Raw genomic sequence first — 15,009 nt, 5'->3', positions numbered from 1 at the left:
GCCATGGGCCAGGCTGCATTAGATACTAGGGACAGGACAGTGAACAAACAGCCTGACCTCAGCCTTCATGATCTTTACAATTTAGTAGGCAGTAAAAATTGGTCTGGCAAAGTTCCAAAAATGATCAAAATAAAATAAAAGATAAAAATAAAAGTTTTTCTATTAATTTTTATGTTTTCTAAAAGTTGCCAGTAGTTTTCTGTCACTGGAGGTAGGTACACTTTGTTTCAGGAAAAATCACACATTTGAGTCACACAAATACATGGCAAGATCCCAGACACTGTTGGGGAGGGAGCTGAAGCCTGATTGGGCCACCTGTGGTGGGAGGGTCTTGTCCCTCGGCTGTCCTCTCCATGCCTGGAGCTTGAAGGTGGCTGACTGGTGGGGTGAGTGGATTTGGATTGGATTCACCCTGTGGGTAGGACCCCCTCCCTTAGGTATCCAAGGCATAGCAACACAATGGAAAGCGGGCTAGTCCTGCTGAGTGCAGAGGTGAGGAAGTGAGCATTACTTTATCATTGTTTTGAAAATTGCGCCTGAGGTTTTTAAGTCCCAGTCATTTTTGGTGCTCCAGCCATGCTTGCCTCCCTTCTCCCAGCCACACAGTGTCTGAGGCCTCTGCAGGAACCGAGCATTTGATGGTCCTCTTTGTTGTCTTCGGGGCCCACTTGCCTATGGTACTACTCATGTTCTACTCATGTTCATTCACTTTCACCACCTGACCCCTGGCACGCTGGCTTCGTGTTTTCTGTCTGCTCCCACCTGGACACAGTCTCCATGAAGGCAGGGGCCCTGTGTATTTGTGCCCCACGGTATCTCAAAATGTGTCTGGCATATATTTTGGAGTCAGTTGACACTTGCTCGGTGAATTAGAGGAGTCACGTGTCACCAACTCTGTGTTCACTGCCGGAGCCTCCATGGCCCCCTGAAGGAAGGCAGGCACCCCACCCTCCTGCTCCCACAACAAAGGGGTGGGGAGTAAGAGTGAGGGTCGGGCAAGCCGAGAGCCTCATGGGCTCACCAAAGCCATCTGCTTCCGCCCCATCCCGGAGAGGCGGGAAGGAGTGGTCTGCAGGGCCCCCTCCCCAGAAGCCCAGCCTGGCGTCCACTGCGCAGACTTCAGGGAAACGTCTCCTCGTCCACTGCTCTTCTCAAGTCTTGCCTTAACCCCACAACAACCCCAAAAGCACTCACTTACCCCCACTTCTGCCTTTACACATTCTCCTCAGCGTGTTCAGGCTTTTGAAAGAAAAGTCCGAGGAGAAAGTGGCATTCAGGTACCATCTGTTTTCACCCCAATGCACCACATCTCCTTAAACAAGGGGTGAGAAGGCCCGCTGCTCTTCTGGAGCGGGGAAGGGAAAAATCCAGGCAAGAGAAAGTTCAAGAGGACAAGCTGGTGAACGCTGCCAAGTGCTGCTGAAAGGTCGAGACAGAACAGACTGCCCAGCAGCCACCGGATTCAGCCCCCGTGGGTGACTGGGGACCTGGGAGAGTGAGGGTGTGAGGAGGTGGCCCTGGAAACCATGGCATAGTGAAGTGAGAAATGAGTGGGATGTGGAGAAGACTCGGAGCTAAAACGAAGGTGATGATTCTAGAAACTCAGCTCGAAGTGGAGGGCAGCGTGATGGGAGCTGAAGGGGCAGAAACTCAGCTCGAAGTGGAGCACAGCGTGATGGGAGCTGAAGGGGCAGAAGTGATGGGGAGACTCGACACGACTGAATGTTAGGAGAGAATCTTTAAAGAGGGAAATGCTGAAGTCACAAGGGGTCAAAGTGGGGGCCAGGTACTCATCTTGGCCTGAGGGGGCAGCTTTCTGCAAGAAGGTGCACGGATGAGCACAGATGCAGGTTCCACCGACGAGAGCTACAATTTGGTGACTCCAATTTGCTTTGCAAAATGAGGTCATCTCCTGGAATTTAGAAGGGAATTAAGGGTTGGAGGAGAGGCTGACAGAGTAGAGTTGGAGGACGGGGGGACAGAGAGATAAATCCTGTGGAAACTACGGGGAGTTGGGGAATCAGAGAAGGGATGGCAGGAGTTTAAGGCATTCACAACACGTGAGGTGTTCCAGCAACATGGGAGGATTCTATCCGTGGAATCATTTTGTCATGGTGCTCAATCGACTAGGAACTCTTTCCATGCCCAGTGAGGCAAACCCCACTCCTCCTCACATTCTCAAATCCCCCACCCTCTCGAACCAACCAAGATATGTGGCTTGAATAGGTCGAAGGAGGAAAAATAAGTCAAAACTCATTTGGTAAAAGCTGGAAAGTATCAACTATTATTAACAAAATGGTTATATTGGAGATGCACGATCCCTCGTGAAGAGGATGCCACTTCCTGAGACCACCCCACAGGCCAGGGACTGACCAAATAGGAACTTGGCAACCCAGGATCCAACCACGAAACACAGAGCTCAGGTGTTTGGCACTGGGAGGTGATGGTGAAAATAAAGATAATTTAAGTAAGAGAAGAGGGAACAGACATCTGTTAAGTAGTTTGTGCTCATTTTTAAATTAGGACATAGCTTAAACTTTTTTCAAACCTCAAGAAAATGCTAATCTGTGGGTACAAAAACTTTTTTTCTTTTTTCTTTTTTTTTGAAATGGAGTCTTGCTCTGACTCCCAGGCTGGAGTGCAATGGCACGATCCAGCCTCCGCCTCCTGGGTTCAAGCGATTCTGCTGCCTCAGCCACCCAAGTAGCTGGGATTACAGGCACGCACCGCCATCCCCAGCTAAATTTTTTGTATTTTTAGTAGAGATGGGGTTTCACCATGTTGGCCAGGATGGTCTCGATCTCCTGACCTCGTGATCCACCCACCCCGGCCTCCCAAATTTCTGGGATTACAGGCGTGAGCCACCGTGCCTGGCCAGGTACAAAAACTGTTTTCTAAAGGACCAAACAGTAAATATTTTAGGCCTTGTGAACCTCACGTGGCCCCTGTTGAACACTATTTAGCTGCTTTGCTTACAACCCTTTAAATAGGTTAAAAAAAAAAAAAAAAAAAAAACCGTCCTGAGCTCACAAGCCACAGAAACAAGCCAGGGGCCTCAAGTTGCAAGTTTAGACATTTCCAGTTATATTTAGTCTTTCAGGGACAGACATCTCACCATTTCCCAATGAGGCTCACTGATAGTTGGATCCTTCTAAAATTCTTTGTCGTATTGGGCCAAGTTTTGTTTTCCTGATTCCCACTTGTATCTACTTCTGACCTCAAGAGTTGGCAAACTGTCTTCTTCCTCACAGGCTTTTTAAATAGATGAGGTTTTCCCTCTTTAGGTAAGCATTCCCATCAAGTTCTTCCTAACTTGATATGAAATGGCTTTCAAACTTCTTACTAACTTGAATGTCTCCTTCTTGGCATCTCCCTGCAAATAGCCTTCCTAAAATGTGGCTTCCAGAATTTACACGGTTCTGGAGATTTGGTTAATTTGGGCAGAATATTGATAATCTTACCACCTATGCTCGGATGCATTGTTTTTGCTTTTGTTTTGGCAGCTCTTGTCATCTGGGAATTATGGTAATTTTCATCTAAAATTGCAAACATTTATTTTTAATAAAAGTTCAAACTTCTGTAATCAAATACAGCCTAAAGATTTCAGGCCGAGCTCAAAAATCATTGCATGAGTGCGTGCCAGTGAATTCTTTGTATTTCTATGAAGTGAGCATAAACTCCTCTCAGGGGTGGCAAATCACAGAGGAGCAGTTACTTGTGTCTCTATGTTGAGCCCTAATGCCCACCTCTTCCAGTGGGGCCCCATAACCAATACAGGCTTGTTAGACAGACCAAATGGCTCTTTTCTTGTGCATTCTGACTTATTTAGACCCAAGAAAACATTTGCAGGAAATGAGCAATCTGCTGGTGGATGCTGATATGGTTTGGCTCTGGGTCCCCACCCAAATCTCATCTTGTAGCTCCCATAATTCCCACGTGTTGTGGGAGGGACCCTGTGGGAGATTATTGAATCATGGGGCAAGTCTTTCCTGTGCTGTTCTCGTGATAGTGAATGAGTCTCATGAGATCTGATGGTTTTAAAAATGGGAGTTTCCCCCCACAACCTCTCTTCTCCTGTCTGCAGTCATGTGAGACATGCCTTTCATCTTCTGCCATGATTGTGAGGCCTCCCCAGCCACATGGAACTGTAAGTCCAATAAACCTCTTTCTTTTGTAAGTTACCCAGTCTCAGATGTATCTTTATCAGCAGTATGAAAACTGACTAATACAGATGCTGACACAGAAATTTGGAGGGAGAGGAGATAAAGGAAGCAAGTAATGTGCTTATTAAGAAATTCAATTATATTTAAAGATCTTATCTTTGGCTTGGCATTGCAAGCATATTTGAATGTGGATTAGTGTGAAAAATAGGGCATCTCCTTCTTGAAGTTCCTTTTTAAGACACCCCAAAGCTGCTTAAAGATTCCTACGCTATTTTCCAAACTAAAATGTGGGTAACAGATGATCTGTGTCCCTAAGGAATTCTAGTACTTTTCCAGGAGGTCAGAATGCTTGTATTTTCTTTACTGTTGTTAACTGTAGAAAGGAGATTGTAGAATATGAGGAAAATATCAGACATCATGGATCTGTCACAAAGACCCTGCCAAGTTACTTCCGTCTTTGTACATTTTACCTTCAAACCTACCAGACACATTAGGTTTCACCTCAATTCAGTGCTGGCACTGATAATAATCAACTCCAGGAGCGGGAACTGCATTCTGCAGTTGAATGGGTTGCATAGGGGTGCGGTCCAAAGGTCGCAGAAAAGCAATTGCCTCCAGCCCATTTCCACCATTGCTGCTCTTCTGCTCACAGCTTTGTGAAAGAAGGTAAGCCCTTCAAGGTACTGTGCCGCCTCAGGGGCAGGGACCACCCGCGCTTATGGAAAGGACAGCATGTTTTAAAAATAATCAGAATGAGGGCTGGGCACGGTGGCTCATGCCTGTGATCCCAGCACTTTGGAAGGCTGAGGCGGGCGGATCACCTGAGGTCGGGAGTTCGAGACCGGCCTGACCAACATGGAGAAACCCCGTCTCTACTAAAAATATAAAATTAGCCGGGTGTGGTAGGCGCCTGTAATCCCAGCTACTCCAGAGGCTGAGGCAGGAGAATCGCTTGAACCCAGGAGGCGGAGGTTGCGGTGAGCCAAGATCATGCCTTTGCACACCAGCCTGGGCAACAAGAGTGAAACTCTGTCTCAAAAAAAATAATAATAATAATAATAATAATCAGAATGAAATGTTTTTAAATAAACCCTCTTGTGCTACAGTCAAGAGAGGTAAGATGCTTCTATTTCAATGAGCAGATGCTGAGCTAAGAAGGAAAGACAAAGGGAATTCTTAAAAACAAGACTTTTAAATCATTTAGGATCTAAAATCTTTATCCATCTGGAACATACTGGATATGCCTCCATGGTGGCAACAAATATATTTTCCCCGTGGATGTGGAAAGATCGTCGCCTCAGGTGGAAAGCACTTGGTGTGCAGTGGTCAATGGTGTGGCCAGTTCTAGTATGGATACTGACGGTATCTCATCCTCCTCATCATTTCAGAGCCCCGCAGCACCCACAAAAAGAATGCATACCTTCCACCGTTGCTAGAGTATGCATAGTATGTATCCCTGGATGCTTCTAAAAGATGTTAATACACAACACTTTTGCCCAAAAAGTCCCACACACATTTATCTGGTGAACAAGTACAAATTTAGCGATTTTAATCAATATTCTTGCAGACAAGTGTGGATATGTATATGCATATATACATATATATATCAAAATTGAGAATTTACAAATAAGATTTGATACATTTAGTCTAGCAGTGGGTAAGTCCATAAAGTAAACCTCAAGCAGGATATATTTATTTTCTTTGGCGGTGTTTTTAATAATTCCATTCTACTGCATACAAAGGGACCTGAAGCTTAAATTCAGTTAGTTTTGGAGAAATCCAAAATGAGAAAAACAGAAAGCACGCAGCATTCCATGAAGCAAGAACAGCATGCATATGCTGTTCCTGGAAATACTGAAGTGTCCGAATTTCATGCCTAAAAAGTCTGGAAATCACACTGAATCAGCTGCTGGTTTCTGATGTCTCTGGGATGTGCTATTACAAACAAACAAAAAAAAAAGCGGAGAAGCAATGTTAACAGCAAAACTGAATCCTGTTCATTGTCCAGGCCAAGAAGTGGGACTGAGTTCCAGACTGAGATGACCAGAATGGCCAGTGTCCATCTGTGACCTTCCTGGCACCTAGGGCAGTGGGGCTGAGCACGCTGGCTGTCTTTGCTCACAGCCCCTAGTGCGACTTAGTTGGTGGGGCTGGGCAGAGCAAGCTTGCAGCATGACGGTCCTGTGATTACCACTTTCCAGGGATGGAGACCCCACACTCGTACCAGCCCACATAGTAGTAGGGGGTTCCAAAGCCAATGTTCCCAAAGCTGATGGGCTCCTGACGATACTGGCGATGGTAGCCTGGAAGGGCAACAGGAGAGGTGAAACGCATCAGAGGCCCCTGAACCAACAGGTAGAACTCATCCTTACAGCCTCCTTCAGACAGAAGGCCTCTGGTAAGTTGTTCTTGTGACAAAATGCTACTTTCAAATAAACTGAACCATTTTTGTGTGGAGTTGCCGTAGCCCTGGGGAAGGGCCAGAACCTCGGGCCCAGGCCCAATCCCAGCCTGGGGTGGGGTCTTCCCCACCTGTCTCTTATGCCTTTTGGGAAAGCCCAGCTGTAACTCGGGGGCCATGCTGGAGCTGGGGACCAGCTCAGGCCTCCTCCATAGGAACTCAGTGACTAAGTGTAAAGTATTTCTTTATCCCAAACAGATCTGTAGAGATCGTCCAGTCCCCACATATGTGTGACACAGCTAGGATGGCGTGATCTCTCTCCCCACAGAAGAGGATAATTTTAGCCAGTTGCTAGTCAGCACTCACTACCAGGCAGGCCCTGACCTGGATGGATGACATTGAGCCAGATTCCTGCCCCATCCTCACAGAGCTCAGGGCCCCCAACTTACCTCTATCCTCCAAGTCTTAATTCCTGGACTCTGGGGTAGATTTTTAGACCTTTCAAGGAAATCTCTCAAAGAAATCCTGTAGCATTTCTGACCATTTCTCCCTTGAAGTAGGAGGGATGCTCCAACCTTCTCAAAATTTTTCTGGAAACTCAGTAACTGCTCTCACACTCTGTTTACTTTTGCCAAATAAATAGCTGCCTGTCTTTCCACCAGTGAGTGTGCTGAATACCCAGCAGCTCTGTTCAGGGCCAGTCCCATGACCACAGTCACAGGGACACCATGGAATATGGATAATGCAGGCACTAGTAACCCTGGGGGACTGTAAGACCCAGAAAAAATGAAGAAAGGTGATATAGTTTGTAGATTTGTTGTAATAGTTAATTTTATGTGTCGACTGGACTAGGCTACACATCTGATCCAACATTAAATGTTTTCATAAACTATTTCTTAGATGAGATTAACATTTATTATTTTATTTCTTTTTCTTTATTTCAGAGACAGGATCTTGCTCTGTTGCCCAGGCTGTTGTCCTCTTGCAGTGGGGCCACAAAACCAAGACAAGCTTATAGGACAGAGCAAATGGCTCTTTGACCAAAAGGCAGCCTAGACCTCTAGATCACTAGGTCACCTCTAGGTCACTGCAGCCTAGACCTCTCCAGCTCAAGCAGTCTTCCCATCTCAGCCTCCTGGGTAGCTGGGACTACAGGCATGCACCACCACACCTGGATAATTTTTTTATTTTTTGTAGAGATGGGGTCTCACTATGTTGCCTAGGCTGGTCTCAAACTCCTGGGCTCAAGCAATCCTCCCATCTCAGCCTCCCAAAGTGCTGGGATTACAGGTGTGAGCCACAGTGCCTGGCCAAGATTAACATTTAAATCACCAGACTGAGTAAAGCAGGTGACCCTCCCTAATGTGGGTGGGCCTTGTCCAATCATTCAAAGGCCTGAATAGAAAAAGACTGAGGTTCCCCTAACCAGAGGTAATTCTGCCTGCAAGTGGCCTTTGGATTTGAACTGCAACATCAGCTCTTCCCTGAATCTCCAACCTGACAACCTACCCTGCAGATTTTGGACTTGCCAGTTTCCACAATTGTGTGAGATAGTGCTTTAAAATAAATCTATAGATAGATAGATAGATAGATAGATAGATAGATAGATAGATAGATAGATAGATAGATAGGATAGATAGATGGATAAATGCATGGATAGATGGATGGATGGATGGATGGATGGATGGATGGATGGATGGATGGATAGATGGATGGATGGTTGGATAGATGGATGGATGATAGATAGATAGATAGATAGATAGATAGATAGATAGATGTGAATAGATAGATAATGGATGGATACATACATACATACATACATAGACAGATGGATAGACAGATGGATGGACAGATGGATGGATATCTAGATAGATAGATAGATAGATAGATAGATAGATAGATAGATAGATAGATGTGGGTGGGTGGATGGATGGTTGGATAAATAGATACATGGATAGATGGATAGATGGATGGATAGATAGATGATGGATAGAGAGATAGACAAACAGATGAATAGATGGATTGATAGATGGATAGACAGTTATAAATATAAGGATAGACAGTATGGATAGATAGATGAATAGATAGATGGGTGGATAGATACATACATATATAAGTAGATGGGTAGATAGATTAATAATAGATCGATACACAGATGGATGGATGGATGGATGGATAGATGATAGATAGACAATAGATAGATGGATGCATAAATGGATAGATGGATGGATGGACAGATAGATGGGTAGATAGATGGATAGAGAGACGGATGGATACATACATACATACATAGATGGATAGATAGGTAGATAGATGAGTAGATAGATATAGATATATGACAGAGAGAGACAGATAGATGGATGGATGGATAGATAGATAGATAGATAGATAGATAGATAGATAGATAGATAGATCCTATTGATTCTTTGGATGAGAGAACCTTGACTAATATGCTTATTTTACTGTTTTCTGTATTTTACTGTATTTTATTTTTTGAAAAAGGGTAATTCATGTAGCTACCTACAGCATTTTTTCCAATCTAAAAATTTAGGAAATCAGAACATCTCATGTCTGGAAAATGCCTGATCACTCAGAGCTGAGTGCATAATCAAAAGGGTGCTAGACTGTATTCAGTTGTTCTGTTTATTCATTTGGAGGCCAAGAGAGTTAATAACATTAAATTGTTAACCTTTGAGATTAGCACATTTGTCCTCACCTTATAATGCCACAATCAAATAGCTTATATGTTGCCTCCTGAAACATATCACGGTGGGTCTGCATGTGTGTTTAACTTTGCCTTCTCTGTACCTTTGTTCATGCCATTCCCCACCTCCTTGAGACTCACCCCCTCACCCATACATAATGGAAGTATTTTGTTGATTCTTTATTTTTTTTTTATTTTTATGACCTTAAGTGCTCCCAACATCCATCTTCAAATGACAAGGCAAAGGCAGGCCTACTGTGGATTTTCCCCCTCTATTAATCCTTCTCTCCCACCTCCCAGGGTAATATATCAGGCATTTGTTTGTATTACCTTGAATAGTAGGGAGGGCTTCTACATAGGACTGAGGCCCTGTTCTTCCATCAAGGTGTGAATCCACAAATTGGCAATGGTCTTCACCTCTTCCCCAGCTGTCTCCAATGCTGTAGAATGTATCTGCATGAAGGAATTGATTGAGTCCGTGACTAGGTACAGAAAGTCACAACTGGTTTAAGAGTTTGCACAAGCTTTGGAGACCGTTTGAATTGAGCATATTACTTAAACTGTGTGTGCTATACTTTTCATGTCTGACAATGGTGATAACGGCACCAATCTCATAAAGGTTGTAAGAATTCAGCAAGATCAAAGTATGCTAAATACTTAATGAATGTCCAGTAAGTTGGAACTACAGCATTAACACTATAGGCAGTTTCGAGTAGACCTTTCTATTCCTTAGTTCTAAAAAAAAGGGATGATGAAAACTATGATAGTTGGAGAATACATCATGAAGTTATTATGAAAGGCAGGAAGGTCTATACAAATAGAAGAATCTATTTTCATGGGTAACTAGGAGGGGGCGGGCCTGTGGCATGAGACGCTGTCCATGGTCCTGAGCCATGGCTGCACAGTAGGACAAACTTGTTTCTCCCAATCCTGGGATATGACAATGGTTATGCAGCCTCTCCTAGGAATTCTGAAGCCAGGGAGGAAAAGGACAGTGATGGAAGAGAAAGAAAAGAGCAGAGAGAGAGAGAGAGAAAGAGAGAGAGAGAGAGACAGACCGTGCCTGTTGGGAGAAGCATATACACAGAAGTTGCTAGGGTTGTGGTCGAAGGAGGGACTTTGTTTTGATAGTTTTTAAATGATCACTGCTAACAAGAAAAAGAAAAACAAAAAACACTCAAAATATATTTTTGACCAATAACAAAATGTAGACCAGCTGAGGTAAAGTTTTAACAATGTATACACTGAAAAATTTAAAGTTATGCAAGTTTAAAAATAAAAAACAAGTTTGCTGTGTAGATGGGTGAGTGAAAAGCCAGCTGAATAGAAATCACATTTGGAAGTGTTGGTAGCTCAAAGCACTCGAGTTATTTTTTGTTTCAATCTCCTACCATGATAAAAACAATGTGATTTTTATTAGGACACAGAACAAATATTACTGCTGATATATGTTCTACCATTTACATTTTTTCTCTGTAAAGTTGTGGCTGTGGCAGGGGCTGGAGAGAAAACTTTTCCTCAATTATTCCAGCTCGTGCTCATACTCATTATTATTGTATTAGTGGCAAAAAAAAAAAAAAACTAGATTTCTAACAGAATTTTGGAATGACATAGCCAGTCACTATGTCATTCCTAAGACATAGTGAATTTTTCATTTGTTCATTTTTCATTTCTTTTTAGTAGAGATGGATTTCACCATGTTGGCCAGGCTGGTCTTGAATTCCTGATCTCAAGTAATCCGCCCACCTCGGCCTCCCAAAGTGCTGCGATTACAGGTGTGAGCCACTGTGCCCGGCCAACAGAGTAAATCTTTTAAAATATTTTTGGGTTGCCAGTGTAAAAACTAGTATCCTCAAAGTAGAATCTGTAAAATTGGTTTGTATTAGAGGCAGAGTGAGCCATAATCGTAGTTCCAGCCCTCATAAACCTTCTGATGCACCTGTGGTGCCAAGTTAGTACTTCATAAATCAAAATGTTCCATACCTTCCATAGCCAACCATGCACAAAGACTTACCTTTCAGGTTGTCACTGAGGTAGATTTTATACCTCAGTGAATTACAAAGAACAACTCCAACGAACTTTCGATACCACGTGCGCTTCACATATTGCCGTCCGTGGCAGTCCGTGTAGCTGGGATCATGTTTGAAAGCGAATGGGATCCAGATAGGCTCACCGCCTTGACAACACAAAACACACCTGCTAAGGGCAAGCACTCCACAGTGTGTCTCTCACACAAAGTGCCAGCAAATTAGACTTCCTTCCTGGGCCTTCCTTTCCTTACAGGGCTGTTTGTTTGTTTGTTTGTGTCATTGTTGTTGTTTGTTTGTTTTTGATGGAGTCTCGCTCTGTCACCCAGGCTGGAGTGCAGTGGCACGATCTCGGCTCACTGCAACCTCCACCTCCCGGGTTCAAGGGATTATCCTGCCTCAGCCTCCTGAGTACCTGGGATTACAGGAGCATGCCACCACGCCCAGCTAATTTTTGTATTTTTAGTAGAGATGGGGTTTCACCATATTGGTCAGGCTGGTCTCAAACTCCTGACCTTGCGATCCGCCCGCCTTGGCCTCCCAAAGTGCTGGGATTACAGGAGTGAGCCACTGCACCTGGCCTTGCAGGGCTTTTTTGAGCAAAATTTTCCCACCCTCCTTCTCTTTCTCTGTCTTTTTTAGTACTAAAGTACATTTGGGGCGTTCCATTTACCTGAACGTATTTAAAGTGTTCACATTTCAATAAGGGATTCTCAGAGTTAAGAAGTCCTTAAACGGCAAGGAAAATAAGCTGTAATGGCAGATTTGGTCTTTTGGGGCATGCTGTCCTGTCCCCAGGTCCCTCTGCATAGACTCCACTTCTTGCCACTCAGAAGACCTGTTTTGCCCTTAAGCAACAAGTCTTTCTCAATTTCCTTGAAAACAATGTAAAACTTGCTGTTTTACTTGTTGCACTTTGCTACATTTTCAGTGATTTAAAATATTCAAATGAGTCATGAAAATAAAGTATCTGTTTCATAGGACTGGCTACTCCATAATGTTTTTTCATAGATGTTGATTGCTATGGCTCTGTTTTAAAATTCCCAGGTCATTATTTCCCACAGAATAAAGAAGATCAGGATGAAGAGTGCAAGGAAAGCATACAAGTTGACAGAAAATTGTGAAAATGGTCCAGACTTTCTAATTGTGAGTAATCACAACAATCTCATATTCAATATTCAACTTGATTACCAGAATGTCCAGATTATCAAGAAGATAAACTTACCTGGGGGCCTCACAACAAGCAGAGGATTATCTGTAGAATAAAAAAGAAATAATGGACTTTGTGCATATTTCACAATCATGCAATTCTTTAAATGGTTAGTGTAACTGAAATAGCTAACCAAATTAGAATAAAGAAAAAGATAAGGTTTGATAGATGCCAACGTTTTCCTTGGTTTTATTTTCTAAACATTTCCTTTTGAGAAATACTGTTTTCTAGTTAGAGTGTGTTGCTATTTACCTAGACACTGTGGATCCCTGAAAATAATAAGGTTTTGATATTATGTATTACAAAATAATTCAGTACTCATTTAAAAAAATTGTCTACCTTTAGAAAATAGTGTGGTGGTTTCTTAAAAAGGTGAGCGTACACCTACTGTACAATCCATCCATTCCACTCAGTCATTTATCCAAGAGAAATGGAAACATATGTTCATCCAAACACTTCCACATAAATGTTTATAGCATCTTTGTTTGTAATAGTCAAAAAGTATAAACAACACAAGTGTTTATCAACAGGTGATCTGACTAGGTAAACAAACTGTAGCACAGCCATACAAGGAAATACTGCTCACTAGTAAATGAGAGTGAACTACTGATACACACAATGGTTTGGATGAATCTCAAAATGATTATGCTAGGTGAGAGAAGCCAGTCAAAGGAGTTCATACCGTATGAGTCTACTGATACCCAAATCTAGAAAGTGCAAACTAATCTATAGTGACAGGAAGCAGATGAATGTTTGCCTATAAACTGGAGAGACAAGGGGCCTGGGAAAGCTGCATTGCACAGTAGCAGAAGGAAACTGTCTGGGAGATGGATATGCTCACTATCTTGACAGTGACAATGGCTTCATGGGTATAAGCACAACTCAAAATATATTAAGATGTACACTTCAAGTAGGTGCAGGTTACTGTATGCCGTTTATACCTCAACAAATGCAAAACCTGTCTCTACCTTAGCCCAAGTAACAGCACTTAAGAGAATATGACACTAGCTTTTTAAGGAATTCTGCTTTAGAAAAAGTTTTTTTTTTTTTTTTTTTGAGACAGAGTTTCGCTCTTGTTGCCCAGGCTAGAGTGCAATGGCATGATCTCGGCTCACCACAACCTCCACCTCCTGGGTTCAAGCGATTCTCCTGCCTCAGCCTCCTGAGTAGCTGGGATTATAGGCATGTGCCACCATGCCTGGCTAATTTTTTATTTTTTATTGTATTTTTATTTTATTTTTAGATGGAGTCTTGCTCTGTCACCCAGGCTGGAGTGCAGTGGCACAATCTTGGCTCACTGCAAGCTCCGTCTCCTGGCTTCACCCCATTCTCCTGCCTCAGCCTCCCGAGTAGCTGGGACTACAGGTGCCCGCCACCATGCCCAGCTAATTTTTTATATTTTTAGTAGAGACAGGGTTTCACTGTGTTAGCCAAGATGGTTTCGATCTCTTGACCTCATGATCCGCACGCCTCGGCCTCCCAAAGTGCTGGGATTACAGGCGTGAGCCACCATGCCCGGCCAAAAAAGTTCATTTTTATAAAATGCCATGAACTAGGTAAATCTGGACCATTCTTTTTTTATTTTTGAAAAATGATCATACAGCAAATTGCTGTTTTAGGGTATATATCCTATGAATGTTCACGCCTGCATAGGTTCATGGAATCCTGCCAAAATCAGCATGCAAAATGTTTCTTTCCATCACCCCCAAATCTCCCTAGGCCGCGCTTTGTACAGACCATTTGTGCTGATGTCCTCTGCTATCCACCAGATAGAGGGACGCACCATAGCCGTAAGTGTCAAATGCTTGCTTTGCTCTCCTGCTCTGAACTGAAGTTCAGCAGTCTGCCAAAAAAGTCCCAAATACCCCAGGGCAGGTGGAGTGAAACAAACAAAATGACACCAGCACAGACGACAAAACCTGACCTCATGGCACAGCCTGTGTCACACACTACATTTACTTTCTATATTAATTTTCAGATTGTTATGTTTGGCAAATGCCATAATTCACTGACTTGATCATTTTCCTGTTGCTCGCCTAACCATTTTCAGCAGGGTAGCGCAAAATGAAGGAGAAACTTGAATAAACTGATGGAATAAAGGAAGATGACCAGAGCGAGTTAACTGTCCAATTTTCTTGTGTGTGAGGCTCCTCTGGGAGCTCATTGAAAGTGTTTCCTAGACAGATTCTTTTTCAGAGGGTAGGGTGGGGCCTTGAATTTTCCTCACCCACCCCTTGGAGGCCATAAAGAATGAGTTAGGAGTTTTTCTTGGGGGAGAAGGTAGAAGACAGCTGTTTTATCAAAACTTTAGATTGCAGCTCCAGAAGTTACATGTATATCAGTTTTACTCTCAGAAAGATTTCAGATCAGGGTTTCTTGATAGCTTTTTGGATTTGAATTTTTTTTTTTAATGTTTTTCTCATGTTGATTCTGATAGTTGCCAAGGTCCACCTTGTTTTTAGGAAATGCAGCCATAATCACAGACACATCCCTTACTTTAGCAA

The 15,009-nt window shown here is 43.2% G+C and overlaps 1 protein-coding gene across 2 annotated transcripts in view; it reads right to left on the bottom strand.

The window, feature by feature from the left end:
• Positions 1 to 5,682: 5,682 nt before the first annotated feature.
• FNDC1 (fibronectin type III domain containing 1) overlaps positions 5,683 to 15,009 on the bottom strand; it is a 102,062-nt gene continuing 92,735 nt past the window's right edge. For both annotated transcript variants that reach the window (XM_030803979.1, XM_030803984.1), the window contains 4 exons: positions 12,521 to 12,550; positions 11,283 to 11,444; positions 9,599 to 9,721; positions 5,683 to 6,466 (listed from right to left, as the gene is read on the bottom strand). In XM_030803979.1, the coding sequence (XP_030659839.1) occupies positions 6,351 to 6,466; positions 9,599 to 9,721; positions 11,283 to 11,444; positions 12,521 to 12,550 (431 nt within the window). In that variant the 3' untranslated portion in view covers positions 5,683 to 6,350. The remainder of the gene's footprint in view (positions 6,467 to 9,598; positions 9,722 to 11,282; positions 11,445 to 12,520; positions 12,551 to 15,009) is intronic.

This window comes from Nomascus leucogenys, chromosome 3 (assembly GCF_006542625.1).
Source record: "Nomascus leucogenys isolate Asia chromosome 3, Asia_NLE_v1, whole genome shotgun sequence".
NCBI classification, from domain to species: domain Eukaryota; kingdom Metazoa; phylum Chordata; class Mammalia; order Primates; family Hylobatidae; genus Nomascus; species Nomascus leucogenys.
Note: the sequence above shows the minus strand (reverse complement) of the source record. Positions and strands in the feature narration are given on the sequence as shown.